The 16,125-nt window shown below is 31.7% G+C and overlaps 5 protein-coding genes across 5 annotated transcripts; 1 reads left to right on the top strand and 4 right to left on the bottom strand.

The window, feature by feature from the left end:
* The first annotated feature begins 213 nt into the window (after positions 1–213).
* LOC121218138 (uncharacterized) lies at positions 214–1,692 on the top strand. The gene is made up of 3 exons (XM_041094843.1): positions 214–383; positions 544–758; positions 1,329–1,692. The coding sequence occupies exons 1-3, from the start codon at positions 343–345 to the stop codon at positions 1,427–1,429; spliced, it is 357 nt and encodes a 118-aa protein (XP_040950777.1). The 5' UTR covers positions 214–342; the 3' UTR covers positions 1,430–1,692.
* Positions 1,693–2,105: 413 nt separating this feature from the next.
* LOC107940718 (ABC transporter I family member 1-like) lies at positions 2,106–2,561 on the bottom strand. Its single transcript, XM_016874162.2, has one exon. The coding sequence runs from the start codon at positions 2,538–2,540 to the stop codon at positions 2,175–2,177; it is 366 nt and encodes a 121-aa protein (XP_016729651.2). The 5' UTR covers positions 2,541–2,561; the 3' UTR covers positions 2,106–2,174.
* A 1,260-nt stretch (positions 2,562–3,821) lies between these two features.
* On the bottom strand, positions 3,822–4,724 carry LOC107940708 (gibberellin-regulated protein 1). The gene is made up of 2 exons (XM_016874151.2): positions 4,311–4,724; positions 3,822–4,208 (listed from the first exon to the last, which is right to left on the bottom strand). The coding sequence occupies exons 1-2, from the start codon at positions 4,507–4,509 to the stop codon at positions 4,027–4,029; spliced, it is 381 nt and encodes a 126-aa protein (XP_016729640.2). The 5' UTR covers positions 4,510–4,724; the 3' UTR covers positions 3,822–4,026.
* Positions 4,725–11,639: 6,915 nt separating this feature from the next.
* Positions 11,640–14,630, bottom strand: LOC107940703 (ER lumen protein-retaining receptor erd-2.2). The gene is made up of 6 exons (XM_016874144.2): positions 14,234–14,630; positions 12,651–12,850; positions 12,389–12,529; positions 12,218–12,298; positions 12,003–12,127; positions 11,640–11,918 (listed from the first exon to the last, which is right to left on the bottom strand). Exons 1-6 carry the CDS (start codon positions 14,460–14,462, stop codon positions 11,870–11,872), a joined length of 825 nt encoding a protein of 274 aa, XP_016729633.1. The 5' UTR covers positions 14,463–14,630; the 3' UTR covers positions 11,640–11,869.
* A 425-nt stretch (positions 14,631–15,055) lies between these two features.
* Positions 15,056–15,472, bottom strand: LOC107940704 (uncharacterized). Its single transcript, XM_016874146.2, has one exon. The coding sequence runs from the start codon at positions 15,470–15,472 to the stop codon at positions 15,056–15,058; it is 417 nt and encodes a 138-aa protein (XP_016729635.1).
* Between the last annotated feature and the right edge of the window lie 653 nt (positions 15,473–16,125).

The raw sequence follows: 16,125 nt of genomic DNA, 5'->3' as shown, positions 1-16,125 counted from the left end.
CAAAGGACCATACATGGTCAAAGGACCTGATTGAAACAGAAACAAAACTCGCGGCCCAAATCGAAAAAAATAAAAGGTTTGATTGCATTTCAACGCAAGATGGAGGGACTAAATGCATAAATTACCCATTAAGGACAAGCATGTGCAAGATTCCCCACTAATGTGCCGTTCATGATTGAAAAAAAGACCAAAAATGTTTTATATTTTTATTCTTTCACTTTTTGAATTTGCTAGAGGAAAAAGGCTCGGCCTTCTTTCAAACCACCATTTTTTTCAAACACCCAACACTTGGGTTTCTTAACACCTTGAGTGCCACCACGCCACCAAGACCGACGGCCGACGATGGAAGAAAAACCCCGGCGGCGCGGTCACGGCCAACTCCGGTGAGTTTCTCCTCTCCTTATTTCTTTTGTTTTTATTTTCGTAAGTAGAAAGAAATAAAAAGAAATCAAACTAGATATAAAAACACACAAAAATAAAGAAACGAAAATTACTTCTCCGATTCAAAGTTTATGTTTTTATTGTTCTTGTGTCTGTAAAAAGAGAGGAAGAGCCCCCTTTGCCGGCCATCGACCACCGCACCGGTCGCCGGACGCCGGCGACGACGACGCCGTTCGCGGTGGCTGGAAAACCAAAAAAAGCTCCCTTTTTCTCCTTTTTGCGAATAGAGTCCAGATCTGGGGTTAGAAAAGCCGAAATCCGGGCGAAAAGGGCCAAAATCGAAAGAGACCTTTCGGTTCCACCGTCGCCGGAAACAGGTAAACTCCTTTTTACTTTTATTTTTTTATCTTATATATATGTATGTTGATTGAATGATAATAAAAAAGAGAAAGAAATACTATAGAAAAACCGAAATAGAACGAAAATAAAGAAAACGAAAAAAAAACAAGGTGAATCACCTTCTAAAGCCCCCTTTTTTATTTCTTTCAATTTTTTCAAAAGCCGAATCTTCTCTTTTTTTGTTACAAAAGTCCCCCCCTCCTTTTTTTTTGTTTCTCTTTTTTTTTCACCTTCTAAAGCCCATTTTTTTATTTCTTTCAATTTTTTCAAAAGCCGAATCTTCTCTTTTTTTGTTACAAAAGTCCCCCCTCCTTTTTTTTGTTTCTCTTTTTTTTTTCACCTTCTAAAGCCCCTTTTTTTATTTCTTTCAATTTTTTCAAAAGCCGAATCTTCTCTTTTTTTGTTACAAAAGTCCCCCCCTCCTTTTTTTGTTTCTCTTTTTTTTCCCCCCTGGTCCGATTTTGCTTGTGGCTTTTATAGCCAAAAATACAATATTCTGTTAATGTTTATTGCTCCATTTTTTGTCCTTTTCCTTTGCTTGTTTGCAGGTGCAGCAAAAGGCATGGTGGTGGCAGACAGCATGGGAGAGTGGGAGTGGTGCTGGTGGCAGACAACATGGGAGAATGGGAAGAGGCAAGTGGGAGTCTAGGGTTTTGGGATTGGGCTTGGATGTTGGGCTAGGTTGATTTTAGGTTTTGGGTTTTATTATTTGGGTTATTTTGTTGGTATGGGCCCGGGCAAAAATGGACTTTTACAAGGATTAAATTTTTTTATTTCTTTTGATGATGTTATTTTTAAGGTTAAAATTTAATTTTATGTGTCTTACCACTATACCAAACACTTGTTAATTGTATCTGATCACGGTTTATGAGGACTAATTTTTTCGGGGCTCATGGCTACTCCTTTGGATAATGTCATCTCCAAAGTCCGAATTTAAGTTATCTTCTTAAAAATATAATGCATCTTACTACTACACCTAATATTTGTTAATTGAAGTATGATTCGTAAGAAAAAGTATATAGAATTATATAACTTTTATTTCTGAATATGAAGTAACCATGCATGTTTTTCATCTTTAACATTTATTTAAAAAGTTCCAATGACGCGTTCCCCTATCGATGTCATGCATTCAAAATATTATATGCTTTACGAACCAAATTAATAGCATCTAGGACCACCATTTTGATCAACTTTGTTCAATTCAAGAATCTCAATAGGCTATTCGGTAGGTTGGATTTATATATATATATATAAGTTGGGTTGGATATAGATTTTTTTTTGTTTGAATATATAGACTTCATTAAATTAAAGGAATGGGTACACTGTAAAACACGTAAGAAACATAAAAACACAAAGGGTTACAAATTAAAGGCTAGGCCACAAGAGCTTGGAGCCTATACAATGAACCCATGCTTACCTTCAAGAACCTCAAACCACTGAACATTGTCGAGGACAATGAACTTTTCTTTCACTGCATCCTTGAGGGAAAGCCAATTTAGTTGAAGCTTGTATTGGTGGAAGGTTCCTGACTGACTAATATCATGGCCATTCCGAAGTATTTGATCAGCAGAAGGTCGTGAGAACCCCGCTAACATACGCAAGAATGTGGTCTTGCCAGAGTCATTATTACTCCCTTTCAGCACAAGTGCTCCACCATTATGAACCGACCCATTCACGTGCCGCAAGATTTGTTGTGCATTTCTCATGCAAGACACATCGTTGAGAAGAATTCTAGGTAGTGTAGGCTTCCTCATAGACATTAATTGAAGTTGAACAATAGTTATCTAAAATTAAGAAAACTTAATATATTAAGATTGATGAACTAGTAAAATATTTAGACATGTGAGACCGAAAAGATATTCTATTGAGTAGACTTGTATCAAGCTGTGAGACAGAAAAGTTATCAGTTTGCCTAGGTGAGACTGAATCTTAGATGGTAATACTTAGTGAAGATGAGACCAAAAGGGTATTCCTAAATGAGGGTGGTAAGTACTGAAATTAAGGGTAATTATTGGCTTAGTTAATAATTAGGTGACTCAATTGATTCTAGGCTAATTAGCTCATGTTGTTGAAACTAAGAATAGGAAAATCCGATAACTTAACTTAGGGTTAGTGTAACACCCTAGACAAATCTCACATCGGCAAAGCACAAGAAAGATTTGGGCTACATAAAGCGGTAGCAACATTAAAGTGGTAAGAGGCATTTTGGGGGTGTATGGGCACTCCCAATAACAAAGACGTGAGGGTCATGTGCGTCTAAAGTGGATAATATCTTACCGAGCTGGGTGTTGGCTATGACACTTTGACCTTTTTAAACCCAATTTTTTTTATTTGGATCGTAATAAGCTAAAATAAGGAATACGATGCAAAATAAAAATTTAAAAGTAGGAGAGATTAAAAGTATAACTAAAATGGAGTAAAATTGTTATTCTATCACTATCACTTAGCTAAAGGGGTGAAAGGCATTGCCTGCCCGTAGCTACGCCGGTGGAGAAGAAAATAGGAAAAATATGTGGGAGAAAGTAAGCAACGATCCCACCAACAATGACGCAACTTTAAGATTTTCTTTATCTTTTTTAAGAGAGGAGTTCAATTAATGTTTGAATATATGGATACAAGGTTTAGGCTTAGGGTAGATATTAAATGAATTTTTTAAATATTAACGATAAAATTATATATCAAACAATTAAAGATAAAATAATCGCTTTTAAACAGCTGTATACTTTCATTTCCTTCGAAAATGATATCATCAGTTTCAAAATTCTCTTCTCTAAGAATATACTTAAATCGCATTCTTTAATCAATTAATTAAATGGAATTCAATATAATTATCCGTAAATGCCATTGTTTTCGGGATGCCTTTGTCGCATATCAATGGTTAAATAGAATTAGGCATATAATCAATTAAATCCTATGCTTTTACAACTCATTCATTAAAACCTAGTTGGATGCAGTTTATTTCTATCTATAACAAAGGTGATGATGAGATAATTAGTGAAGAAGTATCCGGTAGATATCATTTGCCGATGAGACCATGTAAATGAAAATAAAGAAAATCTCGATTATTTATTTTTTATATATTCAAACTCAAAATAAGAAATTATACATCATATAATATCGCTAAAGAAACCAAGTGATTAAGTCAAATGAGTCGTGCTTTTTTTTTTTTAACTAAACCATGCATACGTTTATTAATTTCATAACAACATCAAAAGAGAAAGATTCGTTCCGATTGTCGATTAACACTCAAGGGCACTTGCGTCGGCCACCGTGGGTGGTCAAGCTAGCATAGCAAGGACACATTTCTTGGTTACCGGCTGTCCCCGGTGGAACACAGTTGCAGCGTGCGCAACATGTCCCGCATGCCCTCTTGCATAGGTGTGGCCTCGATGATAATCGGCACCTCGCCGCACAAGCCCCGCCGCAGTCTGAAAAACAAAAAGAAAGCCAAACACAAAATCAACATGTTTAGAAAGTGTCTTAATGCCCTCTTAGCTTCCTACAATAACATTAATTTTCTCGACAATTACCAATTTTCGCAGGGGGGGCAGTTCCCTTGCGCTTGCTGGCACTTGTCACCAGTTGATCAGCAGCAACAAGTTGGAGAAGGAGAAGAGAGATGAGAAGTGAAGCAATGAAAGCCTTAACGACGGCCATAAGTAAGACAAGAAAATAATAGAGAAACCGTGTTTGGTTCTTGTGCGTCTTTAGTGTTCTTGTGTGGAACATAAGTGAAGTATTTCACGTATATATAGCCCCCAGAAAGTTGAGTGGACAGAGCAAAGAAAAGTATAACTAATGGTTGTAGTAAACTGGTGAAATATGATAAGCTGTAAGCTAAGGAGAAATAAAAAAAGAAATGTGAAAATGGTGAGCTTGTTGGGGAATATCTGGTGGAGGAACAACCCCACTGGAACCATCTGGAATAATAAAGTACCCATTTCTTTCTCACATTTATATTCCGTCCCTTTTATATATTATCAATAAATCAAATAATTACGTATTATTAAAAAGATAAAACATTATTTTATTTAATAATAATTATAAAATTATATATGATCAATATATCAAATATTAACCTAATTTTATATTTTTAATTTTTATTTATTACCATATTTTTCCTGTGGGGTTAATAAATTAGACAAAAAAAACTTGGGATTTTTGTCATGATATCTATCAGTCTGGGGTTTGAAAAACAGGGACATAGGCATAGCCCACCACTTTGGTTTTTTTACTATTCTTTAAAATGTTTATTTTGGGTTTTTTTACAAAATTATTATAAAAATAACCAAAATATTATAACTTTTTTTATTTACCAAAATATTATAATTTTTTCATTTACCAAAATATACCAAAAAAACAAAAAATAGAAAAAAAACCTGACACAGCCAGATCAGACCAATCACATTCCCGACATTAAAGGTGCCAAAGAGATTGGGGGCACCAATGGTGCCAAAGAGATTGGCGGCACGAATGGTGCTAAAGGACTAAAATGTAACTTTCTACAATTTTAAGGACTTGACATGTAAATTTATCATTTTGAATTTTGAAAGTGAATTGCTGCTATGCGCACTAAAATTAAAATGTGGCTAATTGCCTTCTAAGCCCTCCTTATTTATTATTTTTTTATTCCCCTTCAACTCACTTTTTTATTTAATAAATAAGCCCTCAACCTATTTTTGTAGTTAAATAAGCTCTTAATCTATAATTTTTACTCATAAAAGTCCTTTATTTTATTATTAAAGTAAATATATTTTACCTAAAGTAAAGCTATTTAAAAAAGTATAAACTAATTTGCATTTTATGTATTATTTTAGTAATTTGATGAGAATAGTTTATTTAAAAAATTTACTAAATTTGATGAGAATAGTTTATAATTATAATTTATTTTTTCTATTTGGGTTACAGTTATGGGTGATCGGTTTTATTATTACTTCTGGTTTTTCAATAAGGCATGCCTGGTATTTCTATTAATTTTTTTTAATTAAATCTAATATTAGTTAAGTGATAATTAAGATACTTAGAATTCTAATTAAGTAATAACTCTATTTTAATTTAATAAACTATTCTCATTTAATAACTCTATTTTAATTTAAAAAAATTAAGTAAACTATTTTAATTTAATTTTTTAAATTAAGATAGAGTTATTAAATGAGAGAATTCTAATTAAGTAATAACTCTATTTTAATTTAATAAACTATTCTTATTTAATAACTCTATTTTAATTTTAAAAAAATTAAATTAAAATAGTTTACTTAATTTTTTTAAATTAAAATAGAGTTAATAAATGAGAATAGTTTATTAAATTAAAATAGAGTTATCAAATGAGAATAGTTTATTAAATTAAAATAGAGTTATTACTTAATTAGAATTCTAAGTATCTTAATTATCACTTAACTAATATTAGATTTAATTAAAAAAATTAATAGAATACTAGGCATGCCTTATTGAAAAACCAGATGTAATAATAAAACTGATCACCCATAAATGTAACCCAAATAGAAAAAATAAATTATAATTATAAACTATTCTCATCAAATTTAGTAAATTTTTTAAATAAACTATTATCATCAAATTACCAAAATAATACATAAAATGCGAATTAGTTTATACTTTTTTAAATAGCTTTACTTTAGGTAAAATATATTTACTTTAATAAAAAAATAAAGGCTTTTATGAGTAAAAATCATAGATTAAGAGCTTATTTAACTACAAAAATAGGTTGAGAGCTTGTTTATTAAATAAAAAAGTGAGTTGAAGGGGAATAAAAAGAAAATAAAAAATAAGGAGGGCTTAGAAAGCAATTAGACACATTTCAACTTTAACGCGCACAACAGTAGTTTACTTTTAAAATTTAAAATGGTAAATTTGCATGTTAAGTCCTTAAAACTGTAGAAAGTTACATTTTAATCCTTTGGCACCATTTGTGCCGCCAATCTCTTTGGCATCATTGGTGCCGCCGATCTCATTGGCACCTTTGGTGCCTCCCATGTGATTGGCCTGATCAGGCTGTATCAAGTTTTTTTTTGTTTTTTTTATATATTTTAGTAAATAAAAAAAAAGTTATAATATTTTGGTAAATAAAAAAATTATAATATTTTAGTTATTTTTTATTTTTTTATAATAATTTTGTAAAAAACCCTGTTTATTTTAGTCCTTGAAATATATACGTACAAAATCTTTAAATTATTTCAAAGTTTCTGTTTTATTTGCTTTGGGAATAATATTGTTCTGGAGATGACAAATCCGTACTATATGAACTTGAGATCAATGGTCCTGTCTTAGACAAGACATGAGAGTGTCTTGTCAACACAAAAACAAAAAAAATTCAAATTTGTTAATATCTTATTAAGCTAATAATTAAAGTGGTAAAACTACGACAAAACCTTTATACTATACTCTAAATTACATTTTAGCTTTTTTACAGAAAAATGGGTAAATAAACTCCAACTGTTTATTAAAATTTCATGTTTATGTATAAGGTATAATAATAAAATTAGTTTTAAATTTTTATATGTTTATTCAATTTGATCCCTATTTTTTATTAGAAGTAAATTAAAACTTTTTGAAACTAAAGGGTCAAAAAACTTTAGCAATAAATTTTTTTAAAATTTTAATTAAACTATTTTAAAATTATAAACAATATTTATAAAAAAATTAAATTTATAAAATCTTAAACAAAGGAATAATTCAACCACCTCCATCCATGGCCAGCTAATAGTAGGCCGGTGCATGCAAATTCAATGGCATCCATGTCAGATTATTGGGTAGTTTTCTTTTTCCTTTTCATTAATTAATTAAATTTTCTCATTTTTCTTATGTTTTAAATCATAAACAACATTTTCTATTAGTCAAAGGTATTCATTTTATATTCACATTATGAGATCGAATAACAAAAATTATTTATTAATATTATGTACGATATTTATCTCTTTCAGTAATACGTAATTTGTATAAAAAAAATTGTGTTCTAAATTATTGTTGTAACAATGAAGACTTGTATTAAATTTTAAATTCATAATTGTCCAGAATTTGAAACTTTACATGTAAGAAATCACAAGTGTACTCGTCCATTTTACGATTTGAATGTATTCCTCTTCGAGCCAGGAGTGATATATCCACATAAATATTAATAAGCGATAATAAGGTTTAATAATTCCTAAATATATAAAATCTAAATTCTAAACAATAAAATATACCAAATTTTGTAAAAAGAGAGAAATTTTCATACACACAAGTCTATTTATATAGCACTATGATGAAAATTAGGCATAAACATAAATTTAGTCCCTAACATTTATTCATTTGTCATTTTAGTCTTTATTATTTTTTTCAAGGTCATTTTGACCCTCAACCTTTAAATTTTAGTTAAATTACTTGCTTTTGGATGAAAAATTTGACTGAACTGTTAAAATTTTACAACATTGATGTGGCCTCTAACGTGGTAGTCCACGTATAATTCATATAAATTCAAAATATATATATTTAAAAATCAAAATTTTTTAAAAAAGTTCATACAAACTTTTAGAAAATTTATCCATGTTAGTCGTGAATTATACGTAAAATGCCACATGAGCTGCCACATCAGTGTCATTAAAATGTTAACAGTTCAGTCAGTTTTCCGTGAAAAAGCAAACAATTTGACTAAATTTTAAAGGTTGAGGACCAAAATAACCAAACTGGCAAAATAAATAAATGTTAGGGACTAAATTTATCTTTATTCCTAAAAACTAAGAAACAAACTATTCTAAATAACTTAAATTCATTGATTTTAAGTGTTTGAAAATACCAAAATATTCATTGATATATATCCTTAGTAAATCAAATAATAGCACATTAAAAAGTATTTTAAAAATAAATTTAAATGCTTTTATTTAAAATGAAGTATCAAAATTTGGACCTTAGTTAGATGAGATAATATTTTTGGTCCCTCCATTAATTAATTGTTTAATATAAGCCATTTTAACATTACTCTGTTTAGCTTTGACTCCTTTTTTTTTAATTATCTCGACTCTCCGTCAAAGTAATAATACTTACAAAGTCCTTTTATTATAGGAATTGATCAAATCAGTCTCTCTCCTATTAAATTGATCAATTTAATCTTTAATTATTAAAAAAGATCAAATAAGGTCAAATTCAAACAAAATTAACATTTAGTGTTTAAAAAATGACAATAACAGTTAACATTGTTAAAAATTGACATTATTTATTACTTTTTAATAGTATAAGGACGATATTAATTTAACCCGGTCTTTATAATAGAAAAATCTCCCAAATGCATTCATATAAATATATATATATATATTATATGTTCATACTAGGTTTAAAGAATTTGAGGGACTAGAACTCCATGTGATGGTTTGATGGTTAATAGTGTTTATTGTCCCAAATATAATTTGGGTTCGAGTTGCGCTAGTCACATTTATTGTTCGGGCTTTTTGTCCTATCATTATAATTCAAATAATAATAAAAAAGAATTTGAGGGACTAAGGCTGCTAGCTTCCACTACTATTTCCCCATTGATAATAAAAGCAGATAATTTGGGCAAAAGTGAAAACAATGGATCCTCTGATGTCTGTTTCATGATTTGTATATTTATATGATTTCATATTATCATTCGGCCTCCTATATTTGGATGCCTTCTTCAATATTTTTCGTCACATCGAAGCAACCAAATTTGAAATTGGAACTCAAAAGGGACTACCTTACAATTCTATATCATATGAGTGACACTGCTACATTTGGAGGCATCTAGAAATTATGGAAACTAATTAATGAAATTGAAAAAAAACTCCGTTATATCAAAATTCAAAATTTAGTCCCTCTAATTTTATAATGTTTTTATTATACTGAAATTGGTAACACTATTGGTTGTGATGATGTTATTAAGCTTGTAAGAATTAGTAAAAGGGAAAGGTTCGCGTGCATGAGAATTGGAGTCGAAGTTTAATGTAGGGCAAATGAATGGATCTTCATATAGTAGAGGGACTAAAATCAAAATTAGGCCAATTTGAGCACTTGATGATGCAAAAATAAAATGCAATCAATTGGGACAGCTGTATCAAAGTCTCCCTTTCCACAACAGCTGTAAGTGGCTGATACTTATCCATCGAATTTCAATTTCAGCAGTTCTGGAAGTATGTTTCGAAAATGAATTTTAGTGACCCTTTTTAGGGCATATAGAGTTGTGCTCAACTCAATGCCCAATTATGCCTTTGTTTTAGCTGTATTAAAGATGGTGTTATACCTTTTGAGCATTTTAGTGCACTGCTTAACTACTATCAGCATTCAGCAGCTAATGATTTCGATTCCCCACTAACCCTAATATATTTTGATATTTTAAAAAGTTATAATTTAGCCCAAATATGAATTATCATATTAAGACAATGAAGCTAGATGCATTGGTTCCCACAATATGTGTTCATCTTGTGGGCTAATGAGGTAAAGGGTCCACAAGATACAAAGTTTTTAGATTTTTAATTGATATAATTTGATTATTGCGAAGTATCTAGTGAGACATGAGGTATAAATATAATAATATATATATAAATTAATATTTGTACCTATTTTACTTATAAACCATAATCAAAATATCTAATTCTGTAAAATAAAAATCTAAGTCCCTATAAATATTGAAAATCAGCGAGGCAGACTGGCACCTATAGGAAGTTGAAAAGCTCATTCGTAGTTTATCCAGCCAGATCATATATGAAGTAAATGGATAAAGGGAACTATTACTAACTGTAGGGGAGGGTAGGGCCATTTGGACACACACACGCACGAATGAAAATCATTGTCTCTGTCATGGCTGGACTAACATCGGGAACTGTGAACCTAGAACCAAACCAAAAGTCAAGTTTGGTACAAAAGAAAACAAAGGGTCTATAAAGATAAGAATATGTCACAGCTGGCTGCCTACTCCCCCAATCATTAAAACTTAATGCCTCACAGCTTGCAAAGGATGATCCCTATTCCATTCCACCTTTCTTTTATAAGGAAAACAAGAACTGCGAATGAAATATATTGTTTTGTATTAATTTAATTTTATAATTATTCGAATATATATTTATATTTGAAACTGCAAGTATCCCTTATGGAGTTTTGTATTAATAAGTCGAATAAATGTTAAGCATTTTGTACCCAACTCCGATTCCCAAGTTGGTGGTTAACTGAAATGGTCCTTTTTCTGGACTCTACATGAATAGCTCTCTTATGTCCTTTTTAAGCTCAAGGGAGGAGTTTCGTTTTAACATGCAATGACACAATAACTCTCGCCTCCGATGGTTGAACCAAATAAATCTAATATTATAAACTTGGAGAATGATTAAAGCTATAATGACGGATACTATGGTGTTTTGACGGATATTATTTATCGTTCCTCTGCTTAGCAAAGCCCTTTGCTCTTGGTGCTACGACGTTGATGACTCTCTGGTGTTTCACATGATCTAATCTTCGATGGACTTTAGTGTCATCACACCAGTTCCTCCTGGTAGCTGTTGTTGCTGATCTTCTAAGTTTGTTTTCGACCTTGGCTCCTACTCTATTGGTGTTCTTGCTTGTTTTGTGGCAACCTCGGTGTCTTTTTTGTGCTTCACAATGTCATGACCTCCGTCGGAGGGGTGCATGCCATTGGGTCAATTGCAGTGACCTCTCGTCATGATGCCAATGCTCTGTCCCTCTTCCTCCTTGCTTGGCGACTCTGGAAAAGCTTGTTGGGATTTTGGGCTTAGTCCTTGGGCTTTTGTTTGTTGTATCTCTCTGGGCTTTAAATATTTCTCAGTTTTAAAAGAAAAATGTTTTATGTTATTAGTTATTTGTATTTATCTATTTTTATTTTTATTTTGTAATGGTTAAATTGATTGAATCAAAAATCAATATGATTTGATCAGTTTGACAACCGACATAGTTCTTACAACATTAAACCTGATGATACTATATAGATTGTTTTGGTGAAATATTCAAATGAACTACATATATGAACAAATATAATTCATCCTTAACTTTATTGATTCCTTGTAATCATTGCCTTAGTTGCTGCCACAAGAGAATGAAAGTGCGCTAACCATCCTTATTTTGCTACCTTCAAAGTTTACACCACACCGGAGGGGAGTCGCACGACGAGTTGTCCGCCGAGGATACTGTTAAATTGAAGGAAAATAAAAGCTTTTAACGACGGATTTATCAATTGAAGGCATGTTGTAAAATTCATGCACAATACTCACTTTTTAACATAGTAGTAGCAAAAATCTGCCAAAATGGAAGTCTGAACAATCTCGGAAAGCAGGACGAAACAAGGCCATAATCCGTATCCCAGAGCCGTCAATAAGCGCCCTCGAGTCTCGAATACCTAGGCAAAAGAACGTGCACTCATTTAGATCCAACATTCAAGTCAATCAATCAAGAAACATTGTTCAGCCTATATGCAAGTCCATTCTACCTGGATAATCCAATGTGCACAACTAAAGAACCTCGCAACACCCAACGCAAACACGTAATGTGCGGTAAACGGTTCGATGATCTGAAACGGAGACACAAAAAGGAAAGGTGATATATGTTCAAACAAGTGTCGGTTTTGAGAGCGACGAGCGCTTATCGCTTGTTGCCTTACCTGAATGTTCTGCATGAGCCGCAACTGAGGCAGAACCGAAATAGCTTCGAGGTAAACACAGAAAGCCCAGCAAATCCTATTGAATAAAAGATGACTTGTTGTTGGATGAATAAACAACGACAAAACCGCACAAGGTATGACCTGTAAGGAAATAAACTGAGCGCGTTTAAGCGACGGAAAATGGATCGAAATGCATAAAGGTTAAAACAAAACACAATGCAGCAATAACAAAGGAACAAAGAGGTTAGATACGAAGACAGACCACATAGTGGATTCCTAAATTGTCTTTGTCGTGCATGTACGTTGACCTTAGTTTAAAACGGATCATGTAAATGATCCAAAGGGTTGTCCCTAACGTAGCTGTATCAAGTAGTGTATGTATGTCGTATTCCATTACAAAACTGCAGTATAATCGAACGGCTAAAAATATAGCTGTTAGTTCCTGTGATTTAAGGGAAAGTCCTGCAAAGAGAAGTGAAATTAAGACGCATGCAAAGGTAGTAGTTGATGTTCAATGAATTATCAACAAAATAAATACACATGTATATATAGTTTTGCTAAAAACAACATGGATACAATTTTTATACCTCTTGCAACTAAGTAAAAAGATGCTTTTAATTTCTTAATTTTGAGCAAATTAATTTTTATGAACAAGGTAGCAACCAATTAATTATAGTATCCTATTTTTTATTTGTATAATAACAAATTTAACCCTCAACGTTTACGAATTTTGTTGCTTTGGTCGTGATTTTAAAAAAAAAATTCAACAAACTTGGCCCTCATTGGATATCAACAAATTTAGAATAAAGAGCAAATTAGCAAAATGTGTAAACGTTAATTGCTAAATTTATTGAATTTTGTAGAATTTGAACCAAATTGACAAAATGTGTTGACATTAATGGCAATTATATCAATCAAAAGTAAGATAAATTGACGGAAAATGTGAACACCATGATTAATTGTCCTTAATTACTCACTTTCAACACTGAAAAGAATCAATTTACTCAATTGTCAAATTAAGAAAGACTATAGAAATTTTTTTTATCTTGCAAAATGATTTTATTTAAAATTTTAAAACCCAATCCAAAAAAAATTCCTACTGTGGTAAACTCCTTGTGTTGTGGTGCTACGAGTTTGATCTAACTTGACATCAACTTGAATCAGAAATTTTTAATTGAAAGTTTACTCACTTGTCTTGAATCAATTTTCAAAAAAAAAAAATTTAACGGTAATAATTATAGTGAGAATTTTTAAAATGAGAACTAAAATGATCTTGGCTATTAGATCAAAATAAATAGTTCTAAGCTTTAAATTTTGTATTTATCTTACCTTATTACAATACAAGCAATAACCTTCTTTTTTTTCTTTTCACCATGTAATTAAAGTATTACGGTTTAAATTTTTTTTTTGAGAAAAAAATTGGAATGGAAAGTAAGATATTAGAGTTATTAAGATTAATCAATTTGAGTTTTAGGTATTTATTTTTATTGATTGAAAAAAATTAGAAGCTTTAATGGATAAAAGCATTACTATAGTTGCGACCAAAATCTACTCCTATGGATCGAAACCTTACGGATTGGGGTTATTCCACCGTAAATGAAATAAACATACTAAACATCTCCACTAATGGATAATATCTGATCCTCGATTACCAGCCAAGAAACATACAACCAAGATTAAGGTCAAAGATTCTATTTTTTCTGACAGCAAGAGGCATTTATAGCAACAAAATATCACTAACTATGCATGAACATTCAAAAGATCATCAATCAAAGAAACCCAATCTATCCAGCTCAACTATGATCAAAACAAATCGAATTAAAAGAAAAAAAAAAGAGGATGTACCAGCACAAGCTTTCTCTTTGGTAAGCTTGTAAATAAGGACAAAAGTACCCAAAGCATGAACAGTCTCAGCAGCAACAAAAAGATTGTTGTGATCTTCCACCACCATTCTCAAGAACAAAAGAGCTGCCATCCCTGAGATGGTCACTAAAAACGCTTTCATCTTCGGTGGTTGTCGTCGGATCCATGTGGTGAAGGCGAAGATTGGGTTCTTGGTTGCCTTACCCTTCATTGTCTCACACACGAACTGGTTTTGTTAGAGGAATTTTTGGGAGTAGTTTCAAGTTAGAAGAGTGTCAAAAAGGTTAAACAAACTGTTTTAGTGGCGGAAACCAGAGAGGCACGCGGGTTTAGACCAACACTTAATGGAGGGTGGTTGAACTGTTTTTGGTTGTGGTTCGAGATGTTGACATTAAAGAGGATGAGGTTTTGTTAGCTCACTGTATTATATTGCCAATTAATTACATAAGTATTGTTGTGTTCTTTTTTTTACCACTTATCATTTAGTTTAGAAGGGATAATTAATTATTAATGCATTAGCATTTTGTGGTTGTCATATCAGCCCCGCCATCTTTTTTATTCTCTTGCCGATAAACATGGTAGAGGCATCAATTTCTCTAGGGCTGAAAATGTGGAATAAAGTACTGCTTATTGGTGGGTTGAGTGAAATAAAAATAAAATTCCATTTAATTGATTCAATAATTTTAATTATGAAAATCAATAATCGAATCGATTTAATCCAACAGAGATGATTTATAGAGATTATTCAGCTTCCAATATCATCCAAGTGGTGGGGGGGGTTATAGCAATAAACAAAAAGCTGTTTCACAGATAAACAGACCTCCAAATATTAGGAGACCACATAGAATGAAAATAAGACTGGTAAGAGACCATGACCAAAAGCACAACCACCACCATAATCATACCCCAAGGCAAGTCCCAAGTCCTACGTACCAAGTCCCTCTTCGTCCTCACGTAAGGAACCACCAACCTTTCACACTTACTCAAAAACTGAGCGGCGAAAATCAACATGACCGGCACGAACAGAAGGAACAGCTTCAAGTTAAACACCGTATGGTGGACCTCTCTCTTCAAGTTGATGTAAGAAGAAACCATGAGGAGGACACATATGATGCCGAATATTGAAAGGAGAGGCAAAGGTGGTGCTGAAATGGAGGTTATTGCTTGTTCCGTCCATCCTTTCTTCCAACCAGGACCTTTGTCCTTGAACAGCCAACCCATCTCTATGTTTCAGGCTTATTTGCCTCATTTATGTATGTATGCTTGTATATATAGAGGATTAAAGCATGAAAAAAGTTAGCTTCTTTTGCTTTGGTATAAATTCTAAGGTTTTAGATTCTTTTGCCTTTACCCACCTTTCTTTTCTACTCATTCCCACTATGATACAAAAAGAAAAATCGAGAAATTCATCTGATTATTATTAAGCAATGGTTTCTCTTGAAAAAATCAGACTAGTTTAATCTATCTCAATTTCGAAAATGAGTAATTGAAGATAATTAATCACAACTTTAACATTTTTTGTTATTTGTACATATTTTTTATTGATATAATACTAAATTTAGCTCTCAATGTTTATGCATTTTGTCAATTTAATCCTGATTTAACAATTTTAGCTTGCAACATTTACTTATTTTGTAGACATTTATGTAGAATATATAAACATCGATAGCAAAATTTGTTTTTATATCAATCAAAATCATGTACAATTGATGCAAGATATAAAAATTGTGATTAATTGTCCTGAGTTGTTTAGTTTTGAAATTGACAAAAATTAAATTGCTCAATTTTTTTAGAGGGACCAAATTCGCTCAATATCGAAATTGAGAGAGACTAGAAAAGTGTTTTTACCTTTCTTTTTTATTTAATTTATAAAT

The sequence above is a fragment of the Gossypium hirsutum genome, chromosome D06, assembly GCF_007990345.1.
Source record: "Gossypium hirsutum isolate 1008001.06 chromosome D06, Gossypium_hirsutum_v2.1, whole genome shotgun sequence".
NCBI lineage: Eukaryota > Viridiplantae > Streptophyta > Magnoliopsida > Malvales > Malvaceae > Gossypium > Gossypium hirsutum.
The sequence above is the reverse complement of the archived record's forward strand: the minus strand, read 5'-3'. Positions and strand labels throughout refer to the sequence as shown.